The sequence below is a fragment of the Patella vulgata genome, chromosome 6 (genome assembly GCF_932274485.2).
Source record: "Patella vulgata chromosome 6, xgPatVulg1.2, whole genome shotgun sequence".
Classification (NCBI taxonomy): domain Eukaryota; kingdom Metazoa; phylum Mollusca; class Gastropoda; family Patellidae; genus Patella; species Patella vulgata.
This window is the reverse complement of record NC_065884.2, coordinates 51,183,711-51,197,116: the sequence shown is the minus strand read 5'-3', so window position 1 is coordinate 51,197,116 and position 13,406 is coordinate 51,183,711. Positions and strand designations below refer to the sequence as shown.

Here is a 13,406-nt window from a genome sequence, read left to right as displayed (position 1 = left end):
CCTTTGGAAGTAAAATTTTCAATTCAACAATGAGTGAATCGACATCTGCTAGATATCTAAGATAGTATTTTTATTATCAAAAGATGAAAATATGAATGCTAAAAGGACAATAAACTGCTTTAACATCATTTTTTTCTGCTTACCACAAAAATAATTTACTGACAGTTTATCATCTATAAATAAATTTGCCAATGGCTGTACGCTAATAAAATTATAGCTATATCTATTTATCTATTAAATGAAACCAATTTATTTTAATTTTTTCAACTACCAACTTTTGATTTTCCTTTATAGATAATACTACAACCTTTTCAACAGCTGCTATGATTTAACCATAAAAATAAAGATAGCTTGCCCGGCAACGATACATACGCCCACAGAAGCTACATCGTCCAGGCAGTAAACAAGGGTTGTCAAATATTTTTTCTTTTGTCAGTAATGAAAACACTTACAACATACTAAAATCGGATTACGAGTAGCAACCCCTTAAATAATAATCAGAAATCATTAGAATTTGTTTGGCTTCTAGTTCTGCCCTAGCATACAAAACATTTAACATCAAGGGCCATATATCAATAGGCCTCTTCGTCTCATGACCTTAAACACTGTGTATGGCGACGTCAGCTATTTCTGTATCACGTGATCATTAGCGAAATACTGATTGGATGTTTTGCTCTTCATTGAAATTCAACAGAAACGAGACCAACAAGAACATTTGTTGGCCAAAAAATGTTTATGAAATCAAAAAAGTTTGATTTCGCGAACATTGCTCAACCGACAAATTTCATGTTGAAATCCAACGCATACCAGCTAACTTTTGTCAGAAAACATTGTTTGTACCAACACTTTCATATTTAAGAAACAACAGGGGGTGAATTTGACAGAACCCTATGTATCCAAAACACTTATAAATTAAACTAAATCTAATTAATAAAACAGATGAAATACTTGATAGCATGGCGAGTAATGATATCTACAACAGTATAAGCATCAAGTACATCAGATGGTAAAATACATCAAATCAATATGCTACTCCCTAGGTATGTAATGCACACGCAAAAAAACATACCAACACTCAGCAGATAGAATAATACATATGTGAAAAAATCAGAAATGTGTTTTAGATGCATTATATAAAACTCTAGCGGTGAAAAATTTGTATGAAATCATGTGGAAACCTCAAACCCATAAATAAGCCAGGAACACTATCTCAAGCAGACCTCCTGAAATGCCATAGTCAACTTAACTTTCCAAACTAGTGCAAAGTTTTTGAGGAGGGTTAGATCTGCTAATTTTCACAATTAAGGTTTCAGTTATTATGTATTACTATTAAAGAGAAAAAGAGGTGGTGTTAAATGAGAGAAGATTTAACATTCACTCAACAAAAACTAGGTCATTTCGGGACTAACATACAGTTCAATTTTATTTCAATAAATCGCTTGCGCAGGGGTCTTTAGCACCGGAGGACCCAGAGAAAACCCATGAGGTTTGACTGGTGACCATACTCCTCGTCACGTACAACAGGGGAATCGAAACCATGCCAGTTGACTCAATGACAAACTTATGATTCAATGCGTACACGCTAACTATTCGGCCATCCAACACCCCGTGAAATATTATAGGTTGTCCATCTATTTCAATTACAAACATATAATGTTTAGACTTAATGTTATCAAGTTTTTGTTCGCGCCAATATTAATACAGTCGGCAATAGAAAATATTTAAAAAAGAATAAGAAAACATTTATATTCGATCATTTAGCTTCAGAAGAAAAATGTTGTTCTCCATGCTCTTTGAAGAAAAAATATTTGTTGATGACAGTGTGTCGCTTTGATAGAAGTAAATATTAACATAGGCAAACCGCCACAAATTTTCAACTAGCTTACATTTTTTTTTTCTTGTACCTAAAATATAGTCATTCTTAAAATGAAGACTAATTGAATTTCAACTTTAAATGATCTGAATTTTTATAAGTAACTTTTAAATTATCAATTACATGAGAAGATTTCTCATTTGTACAAGTTTGACATTCTTGACTGGTTAAAAGCAGGTAGGGATTTCAACAGCACATCTGTTGCTGTGCATAAAATCAATGGAGAAGAGTTATCTGCCCCTAGTAAACAGCAGACCTCCAGAAAGACAGTTGTGTATCTTGTCAATAGACGGCTTGCCAGACAAGCACCCAGCTTTTCATTGAAGATCAGTGTATTTTCTTCACCAAACTTGAAGGCTTGCAAACATTGAATTGTAAGAATAACCTGTATTCTATCTATATATGAATATATTGGATGTGATTATTTAGGAGAATATTTTTTTCTTGTCATTTCTAAAGGACTTTAAAATGCAGCTTACAGAAGTTTTTCGTGTATTTAGTGGAACTATTCTTGTCTTTGGATGGATTTTGACAGGTGAGAATTCAGATTTATTTTAATTCATAATTTCTAAAATTCATTTAATTCATAATTTTTAAAATTCATTTTAATTCATAATTTTTAAAATTCATTTTAATTCATAATTTTTATGATTCATTTTAATTCATAAATTTTAAAATTCATTTTAAAGTCTTTTTTCTTTTCTTTTCACACCAACAAAATCTTTCAGTTTTATTCACCATTCACTCTAAATAAATCAACAGTTTTCAGGAATTATGTCTTCAGAACACATTTAATTTGAAAAATAACAATTTGGGTTCCTTGAAGGAAAAATCTAAAATAATTTTGCATCCATTACGCAAAAGATAAGAGATATGTTTGAAAACTGCTATGATTCAGATAAGCAACTTATAAGTAAACAGCCAATTACAATTAAGGATGTACAACAATTTATCATGAAGTTAATGACCTGAGTAAGACAAATACTAGGTGTGTGGGAGACAAAAAATTAGAATGAAAAAGATACTATTTTTTTCGCATTCCCGAAGATCCTTTTTTTTACACAACATTTTTTAGAAATGTATTTTAGAAGTATTATAGAAATTCAAATATCTTAATATAGTACCAGTACTATAAAACTGTCTTTCAAATATGTATGATATATTATATATGCTCCTAAACTAGAAAATTAAATGCCATAAATAAATAACTACAATAAAATTTTACATAAATATAAAATGGACAATTTTTTTATAAAAAAATTTACATAACTTTCCCATGTATATCATTACAATATCAACAGCATTCCATCTTGCCAAGACTTAACAAGGTTATTTTCAGACTAACTTAAATGTTATTTATTTTTTGATATTCATTTGGGCAGTGTGAGAGAAAAGAATTCAGCCCAGGTAGCAACATTTAATACTTCTCGACAATTTGAACAGTCAAAAGATATTTTACATGCAATAGCGATGTGTACAGTACACAAGACCTCTTTATTTCGTCCATCAAAATTTTCTTGTCCACCCTGCAGATTTAACCATGAGAAGAGGGAACAGAGTTTTGAAAATCTCAAAGGTCCTTCTTGGGGGCCTTTACTTGGATTCATAATAATTCAACATTATAGTGATTTCAGTGCCTCAAAATATACAGATTATTAACTATATATTGGTTTTAAGTTGATTCCAATCATCAAAGGCCCCTCGTCAGTGTGGCAGAAAAGCTATTTTAAGAAAATTTCACTGTCTCACTAGACCTTCCTGGTCTAGTTTTACCAACAGGAATTCTAATTAAATGATAATTCCTTCAAGATCCTAGGAGAGGAGGGGGGATTATTGAGGCTATTAAGGAGCATCTAGTGCTAGGAGGCAAGTAACACCAGCTGATCTGAAAGGAGCAAAAACAAAATATCACAGCTCTTAGGAATATTATGCCATCAATATGGCAAGTACAATAATATAAATTGTTTGGCATAATGGTATGTAACAAAGGTGGACAAATGAACATGACATGTTGACAAACAATTATTGACTTAGCGTCACCATCTTGTGAAGTGGAAGTTTTTGGTCAAACTTGTGAAAACCAATGACTGTTCTGTACACCAAACACTGTGACTCATTTACATCAGAGGTATGCCATGCCATGGCATTTTAAACGGAATTTAAAAGGTTTTTAAAAAAAATCAGTTGACTGGGGCAAGAGAACATGATGCTGACACAATACAGCCATTGTGTAGACATGGTAAGAGTGGAAACAGACATAATTGATCCGTCTGCTAGCAGTTAAGAAAAAAACACATAGAAATATATTGAAATATGGCACAAACTTATGACACTCCCCTCAAGTTATAAACTTAGGTGTAATAACATATAATCTCAAGAAATAAATGTTAACTCAATCTAAAAGTCTCTGAAACTTGTTAGTTTGTGATCAATTGAAATTCTGGGGAAATGGTGGATTTCCTTTTTGAGTAAAATGAACTCAGTGTATACTTTTAATAATGAAATGGATGCTAAATGTCTCATCTAAGATTAACAAGGTAACTTTTTTGTCACTCAATCTGTATAGCATGTTACAACAATTGGTTATCCAATGTTATCTGTCAGACTATTTTAGTCAATAAAAAAGTTATTAATTTTATTAATCCGTGTATGATTTTAGTTGTAGAAGGCTGTGATGAGGAGTCAGTATATGATGCATTACAAGCATGTCAAGATCAACGAGAACAACTATCTTCTGCCAGTGGTACATCACTATCTGGCAACCAAGGAAACTATACACAACTATGTTTGTAAGTAATGCAATCAATCATGTATTAAAAACTATGTACTCTTTCTCTAACAACTGGTAACACTTTTTACAAGGAGATTTTGTCGTGTATTTACAAAGTTTTGCCGCATTCATCCAATGTTCTTTGATGAATTTTGAGTACTGGACCCATTTCACAAAACATTCTCAGACTTATGTTAAGAATTTACTCAAAATTCTTCACCTTATTTTAATTAAAATATAGCTCTTTATAAAATGTTTGTTGTTTTAATGTATCAAATACATCAATAAGAAACTATGTGCAAATGTGCAGGGGCCCTTCTCAGAATATCTGGAACATCATGTCTTGCACATAATTTTCACAAACTCAGATCGCTTTTTGTGGTATCTTGGGCACTTCCACTGAACTCTTGAGTACTGCCTCAGGAGGGTCCATATCAAGTTTTCAGTCCATTCCCTTTTTTAGACAATTTCTTGGAAGGAAATGTGTTTTTTGCATTTGTGGATGGATCCAATATAAACTGTTACTGGGGTCAATTGTGCTTGATTTTTATTAGACCATAACCATTCATTGCAAAACTTTTGCAATGAAAATATGTTATTCTTCCAAGAAACACAGGATGTTTGTAAAACAGCATGAGACTGTAGACAGTTCTATGCCCACACCAAACAACAAATTTCTAACCTGATTTTAATCTCACAGCACAGAGCTAATTAGTGCAAAACAATTTTACCTCTAATTTATTTTAGTTAATTTAAAATCATTAAGAGCAGCTATCTCATCTTGTTTCACAACTTCCAGTTTTAATCAAATGGTAATGCAGATATGCACAATAATGAGCATGCAGTGCATTATAATGTAACATTATCAAAAACTGAAGTAGTTAAAAACTTAAAGCAACTGTTCAAAAGATTGTTGAAGAGGATGTTCAAAAGATGATAAATTCATATCCCACTTTAGACCAGGATAAAATGCACTTGAAATGCTTCAATTCTTAAATTACTTCACACATACACGTAAAATAAAACTAGGATGTTTTAAGAGCATCTTGAAATCTCATTTAAAAGTAATGGATGAATGGACATCTGTCCCACTGTGACTAACTAGTACTTGATTTACATAGTTTTTGACAGGAACAGAATCCTTTATCAACTGCGTCTGCAATCTTTGTATGTTTTTTTAGACATTGGATTATTCTGTAGATTGCAGACAGGAAAATTATCAAAAATTACATTAAACTAGCAGTTAATGTGCATTACTAATCTAAAGACATCTTTAGACTAAAGATTAAAAAAAATTATTATAATATAGCCATTTCAAAATATCTGAATATAGACAGAATGGTGAAGAACATTTCTGTAAATAATTCTCAGTGAACAGTTATTATAAAATAAGAAAAAGTGTGCAATATCTCTAGCAACCCAACTGACATTTTTTATATGGAATCAGTGCATTCACACAGAGTTTTTATCCATACCTTCAGATCAAGATTCTGCTTTTTATTCCATACAAATAGCTCATAGTATATGGGTTCACATATACACCATAAATTCATACACTATTACCAATATAAATATAACAGAATCTGCTAACTAAAGTGTTCTAAAAAGCAATAAAATATTGGTCTTTTTTAGAACTTTTCGAGTTTTGAATGTTGGCACTATAAACAGACAAACATTACATAACTTCGGTTTTCATCCATTTCATATTATTTCAAATTTCTATCAACTGATTTCTGTTACAGACTAATGAAAATCATTACCTAATTAGTTTACTGGACTAAATCACAAAAATGTTGATTTCAAAAGTTGACTTTCCCTTCACAGGTCGTGGAATTTTAAAAAAAAGAACTGTAACAGGTCCAGACTGCTTTTCACAAGATAACATTTACAACTGTCACACTAAATGTTGGGACGTTAAGCAGTTCTTTTTTTTTTTTTAAATAAACTTTACGTTTTTGTTGACAATTCTCATTAGTTCTATAGCATCTGAACAAGAAAACGTGAAATAAAAACACCAAAAATACCCCAGATCAAACAAATTACACACAAAATTAACAGTTTAGCTTGGCTGGATTACACGTATCTAAATGGGGGAAAACAAGTATCCTTCACTTATAAATATCCTTGTCAGTGTTGGGTGATATTTCAATTTTTACTAATAAAACATTCTACAAATAGTTATCTTGGTTACTAATTACTAACAATACTGAAAAAATGAAATTTTTACCTTTTTCTCTCTCAATTATTTGATATTATTGATATTAAAAAAAATAAAAAAAATATATATGCCTACTTTGCTGGAATTTGATTACAACAATTTACAACAATGTTTACAACAATATTGAAAATCTGATTGCCAGGCAATAAAACACATTCCCACTGCAGTTAAGTCATCCAAGCAATTCATAAAGCTTGTCGCATTATGAATCTTTATGTAAATAAAAATCAAATCTTTGTATTGTGTAAATAATACCATAATATTGGGACAATATATCCATGCAAAAAACAATACTTAGTTAAAGTTGACCAATCATAGACATTCCAATAATTACCTTGAAGGAAACTTTATTAACATAATATATTAATATTATTATGAAAATGATCATGGTTTATAAGGCTAATACTAATATTATTAATTATAGTTTTTCAAATATCATGCTATCAAATTATTTCTCAAACAACCAACACCAATCTTTATCATTACATGTATGTACATACACCCATTGTTGAAAAGCAACTAAAAGCATGACAAAGATATAATCTAATCTCACATGTACGTATTTTTTGTCATGTTTTGTCCAGAGAAAAAATTTAGATTCCATAGATTCTGTGTTCCTTTCACACTACTTCATTGTAATGGAGGTCAACTTCATTTACGGTTTTAAAATAGTTCAAATTGACAAATCTCTTCAAACCATCAAATATTTAACTCAATTGTTTTCTGTCTGTGTTGAAAGTACGCAAAAAATTCAAATTCATTCAGCTCTTTGACCGACATCTTTAAGAGTGAACATATACCGTAAGACGAGAAATATAACAGTACATTTGTCAGGAAATCACAATACAAACTAAAATAACTAAAAACATGGATTTTTGTAATTTTAATAAAAGAAGAAGCAGACATGTCAGGTGATAAATTGCATTAGATCACAAATTTTTGTTTGTTATGTAAATAGTTTTGCTTTTAAATTTATCCTTTTAGCACTTGGAGCACCCAAAACTAGTGCTCCTTAGAGCAACTCTAACAGTCAGTCACTTGAATCCAGGGATCTATTCACATGACTCATGTAGTTTAAGGTGGATCAAGGGAGATGTAGAATCGGACAGCTTCACGCTGTCTAGGGATATACCAGTATGAACTATTTTATTTTTTCGGGGCAGTGTTGTGGTCAACATTTACATGTACTAAGTGTTAAAGGGTTATAATAAAACACTCAAATATTAGGTTTTTAAATATGGTAATAATATGGCATTGTAACATGTAATCATAGGGTAAAATATTTTTGCATCTGTTAAATAAATATCAACGGACTAGTTAAAACAAGTAGAGGGGGTATTTAAAAAAGCTTTGCACTTTTTCAATGTTGTCAAATGAAATAAAATTCAGTTAAGTTCACCTACAGTCACTCAGTGAGTACGACCCTTGCTCACAAGATCTCTGGTTCGATTCTGGTGTTGTCAGAGAAACTTTCTCAGGATACTGCTGTCTGCTTCCGCTTGGAATTTGAAATAAGAGTAGACATCATTGACAGAGAATTAAGTTTGTTCATACAACGTATCTTTAACCCTTCCATTACTGGTCAGTATTACCACCATCTGACTGTGCCAATTCCTACTATAGACTATTCTAATAATAAGCTGTAAGCGAGCCCCAAGTAATGAAAATTTGTCATTGGTCATTGTGGTCTACTGGGCTATGATATGCCTAGAATAGACATATAATTTAAGACATATCTGATGACACAAATGACACCAGGAATGGAATGAAAAGTTTAAAATGTTATGGTCAACATGCAAAAAACAGTCTGTTGTTAACAGTTTTATGTGACTCAACCCACGAACAATATTTATTTATAAAGATTACAACAATGCTATGAATAATATCCTAGCTTTAAACCATCTAAAAATACACACCATTTCTAAATTAAAGACATTTTACTTGCATTCTCCAACGCAACTATAACACTGAAACAATTTTTAGCCATCTGTGAATAAAGATGCCTAAATGTGTGGATAGAATTTGCAACAAAAATCCCCAAACCCCATAAGAATATTGCAAGTAGCTGGCAAAGCTGGCAAAAACATGCCTAGCCATGTGCAAAACTTCTCTATAAAATATTCAGAATAATTCAGCATTGTGACTGTCATAAGAATTTCACTAAAACCTTAAACCATGGGATTACCATACCTCCGCTCAAATTATCCGCATATTTTTTTTTTTTAACAGATTCAAAACTCAAAAGTTTTGATGCATATGCCAACACTGTCAGATTAGCAATTACATGCAACCAGCATCGTCTTTAAGACTCAATATTTACTGTGTCTTAGCACCATGGTTAAAATGTTTGTTTATTTGCTTGTGATTGCAGGGCCTTCCGCAACTATGTAAGCTGTATGGATCCTAGAATTGGAAATTGTAATGGTACTGCTACTTCAGCTTTCAAAATTATCAAAGACACATACTCTGCTGAACCGTATAGCTGTTCAACCAGTCATGGTTATGTGAATCCAGGTAAATAAATAATAAATACAATCATTTACATCAACAAAGTGTACCTTGCGTTTTCTAAAAATTATAATTTGTCAAAGGGGAGAGGACAGACATCCACTCGACACAAACAAGGTCATTTCAGGACTAATATGGTACAATTTTATTTAAGTAATTTGCTTGTGCTTAGGCGTCTTCAGCAGTGGGAGGAAACCAAAGGACCCAGAAAAAACAGGGACTCTACTCCTTTTTTATGCATAAAGCTTAGCATAAAAAGCACACCACTTGACTCAATGATAGAACTTATGATCTAAAGTGCATGCGATGGACCACTTGATCACCCAACCCCTCAATTTGTCAAAGGTTAATTCTACTTCAAATTTCAAAGAATACTACAGTATTTGATTTGTGGAGAACATAAGACTTCACTATTGCTCACAGTTAGATATGATAATTAAATCTATTAGCAGTATATCTGTTCAAGTTTTTAATTTTGAAGGCAACTTGTGTTGTTAACATTTCAATAAAATACTTGCTAAAAAATTTGATTTATAAATAGATAATATAAACCGATTAACTACGGTTTTAATTCAACAAAAAAATTAAAAAATTGATGAAGTCAAAATGTTTACATTCTTTAAGCATTCTTGGATGTCATTCATAGCATACCGAGACAGTTGATAATTCTTTACTGTGTCACATGACGACAGAGTCATATCTTTTGTAAGGACATGAGTCCTATCCAAAATTTTCTAACTATTGATTACCGGTACCTAAAAGCACTAGGAAGGGATTTTAACAACTTGTCAACACAATACTTCCATAAATTTCTTTTTGATATGCAGGGGGAAGGAAAAACATCTTGACAGCAAGTGGCATTTCCTCTAAGCATTCTTTTACAGGAATTACTGATCTGTTTTGTGTTCATATTGCGAAATAAATTTCATGGAATTATCATTCTGTTATGTCCTATATATTTACTAAAGACAATTTACTAATTTACTCTTATGGTCATATTCTGTGAATAAGAATTACCTTAACCAATTCTACTATTATGGCTTCCATAAAATGACCATATCTCATTGAATGGATGGTTTCACCTTAAAATAGATGATTTCATTGAGTCTTATATGTTGATTTACATAGTGGGGTGACAATCATTAAACACTCTATGTCTAGCCATAAAGCCAGTATTGATCTATAACTGATTGTAGCGATGATTATAGGTGGCACTGTCTTGTTTGGATCATAACCTGTTTAACCTGTTGGCTTAGGCCAATAAAGAAATAAAGACAATTATCAAAGTTTTTAGATAATATTTAATTTTTCACTCCACAATCCACGTTAACACGTACTCAAATGTCAAAGTTTTTGGATAATATTTAATTTTTCACAGCTCAATCCATGCTAACATGTACTTAAATGTTTGGATAATATTTAATCTTTTGCACAGCCCAATCCAGGCTAACATGTACTCAAATTTCACCTTTAATTAAGAGAACCAAACCAAAATATCAAGAGTGTATAATTTGTCAGCACCTTTAAGGTGGAACTGGGTTGTTTATATAGTCTACAGAGGATGTTGAATGTTGTGAAACATTCAATTCATCATATCATTGGATATACTGAGCGGAATTGACCCTTTTTTTATTGATAGATCATCTCCTTTTTTTTCAGTACAAGTAAATGAAGATATCAACATTCCTCCAAAAACAAATGATAATTCACTTTCAGAAGATAAAAGTGGTCCAGAATCAGCTGCCACCACTGTTACATATTTTGGAGTCTCACCTCTACTGTTTTTACTTATACATCAAATCTTATAAAGACATTTTTACAATAAAATAAATTAATGATACTATAGGGTTATTTATGTTTTGTAAATTGATCGCTAAAAATCATCCTATCATGTTTCTACTACCATCAATTTCATCATTAAAAAAAAATAATTCATTATAGTTTCATTAATCTCATTCCTATTTTTATTTTAAAGTATCTTAATTTTGTGAAAAAAATGTTTATATAATAGAACTATTATTGTATGTTTTTATATTGTTATATCATTTTGTTTACTAAACTAGAGAACAACATATATAAACTTTTAATAATACATGTATAGTAGTCTACTTTAATCATCTTGCAAAGCAATTTCTCATTGACCCTAATCATGTTTTATTTGTCAAAAAAGCAAACGTTAGTGATTACACCAAGTTAAAGCACCCAATGTTATGATTTCTCCAGTAAATTTATAATTTTACTGTGTGTGGTTTTTTTAAGCAAAAATTTCCTATTTTTTTTTTTTTTTAAATCTCCTTCTCAGGAGTAAATTATTAAACAGTCAAAAGTTGTACACATTCATTTAATGTTATGGCAGAAGTCTATTTGTATTATAACACTGCAGTCAAATGGCTATGAGAAAGACAATATATGAATATAGCACAGAATAAACAGTGAATGTAGGCTACACTGTTGAAACAATTTCAAATTAGCTACACAAACCCAATATTAGACCAAATCCCGCTCACAGACAAATCTATTGATAGGTTTTACTGAAGAGAGTAAAAATACCCTGCCCCAAGCACAATGCATGTGACTTATTCCTATAACATTACACAATGGAAACTGTTACAATCACAGTTTCCATATTTTACACCCTACCATCCCTATAACAAAGACACTGTTTAGGCCTCTTTGCTTTTAAAATGAAAATACAATTTTATCCAACAGTTTGTAATCACTCCACAACTAGAAGTTTAAAGTTAATCTTTCTTTATATGTTGCAATAATTTTAAATAAAATATTGTAAAACTGTTCTATTTTTCTGACATCCTGTAATTTTGTTCTATTTTCTATTTTGACTGTTTATTTTTACGTACTTGCCCAGTCAATGTAAAAAGTATTTTAGCTATTACAATATTTCATAAACAACACTCTACAACTAATATTTTTGTTTTAACAACTAATTGGATACCTAATTATAGCCTAAAATACAACTTCCTGTAGTCCATGTAATGCAATGTTGACATAACAGACAGTATCTCAAAAAACTGACCATAGAGTGATGACAAGAATTAGCGTAGCACATGTCTCCATTAAGAAGTTGTACGACAGTGACAGTCAACACACTAAATATTTTCTAAAATAAAATTTAAAGATGTAAATTTCCAATATTTTGCTTAAGTTATATTAGTTATAACCTATATTGTATCTTAATTATCTATATTGATTAAGCTGGTGTTTAAGTTGAAATTCTCAAGAACATTGAAGTTTTTGTCTTTTTGTATGTCAAGAATAATGACATGTTTCTTGAGAACATAGTTCTTGAGAACATAGTAACCGATTATCTTAGTTTTGTGTATAAGAGGAATAAAATAGTCTTTAAAGAATTGTCTCCCCTTATTATTTATCTCCACCTGCAATTATCATATAACTTTGCGCACAAATGATCGTTTCACACCTCTTGAGGTAAGATGCAAGGGGGGTAACTCTCATGATGTGACAAGTATAAAGATTAGTAGGCCCTACTGGTAATTTCAGTATTAAATTGATACCATTTATTAGCCTTTAAGACTTTTTAAACACATACTAATGATCTAAATCTTTGTAACCACAAGAGCCTGACATTTCACAATCATCTTATATCTTGAAGGGAAGTGACAATCTAGATTTTTTTTCTACCCCAAATCTGTTAACCTTTTCTACATCAAATTTGTTTACCTCCCAATAACTTCAAAGCTATTACATATCAAATATTACATGCAATGTTTATTTTGTAGAAAATTAAAGGGCTCTCACAACATTATCAATTGAGGATGTTTCAATGAAATGGCTCTCATAACATTATAAATAGAGGATGTTTCCGTTAAATGGCTCTCACAACATTATCAATTGAGGATGTTTCCGTTAAATATATTTCATTTTGGAAGGATAAGTCACAAAAATATAACAGCAATATTATGCTGCATTTGTAGCAGTCTTGATTCACATCTTAATGGAGCTAAATCTCTTTGATTTGAATAAAAATAAAGTATTGAATTGGATTATTTCAACTAGAG

The 13,406-nt window shown here is 31.0% G+C and overlaps 2 protein-coding genes across 3 annotated transcripts in view; one reads left to right on the top strand and one right to left on the bottom strand.

The window, feature by feature from the left end:
* The window catches only part of LOC126824812 (ubiquitin carboxyl-terminal hydrolase MINDY-2), a 48,551-nt gene that overhangs the window by 22,040 nt on the left and 13,105 nt on the right, over positions 1-13,406 (bottom strand). The window lies entirely within an intron of this gene.
* On the top strand, positions 2,108-12,737 carry LOC126824813 (uncharacterized). The gene is made up of 4 exons (XM_050554207.2): positions 2,108-2,408; positions 4,533-4,662; positions 9,233-9,375; positions 11,029-12,737. The coding sequence occupies exons 1-4, from the start codon at positions 2,342-2,344 to the stop codon at positions 11,175-11,177; spliced, it is 489 nt and encodes a 162-aa protein (XP_050410164.1). The 5' UTR covers positions 2,108-2,341; the 3' UTR covers positions 11,178-12,737.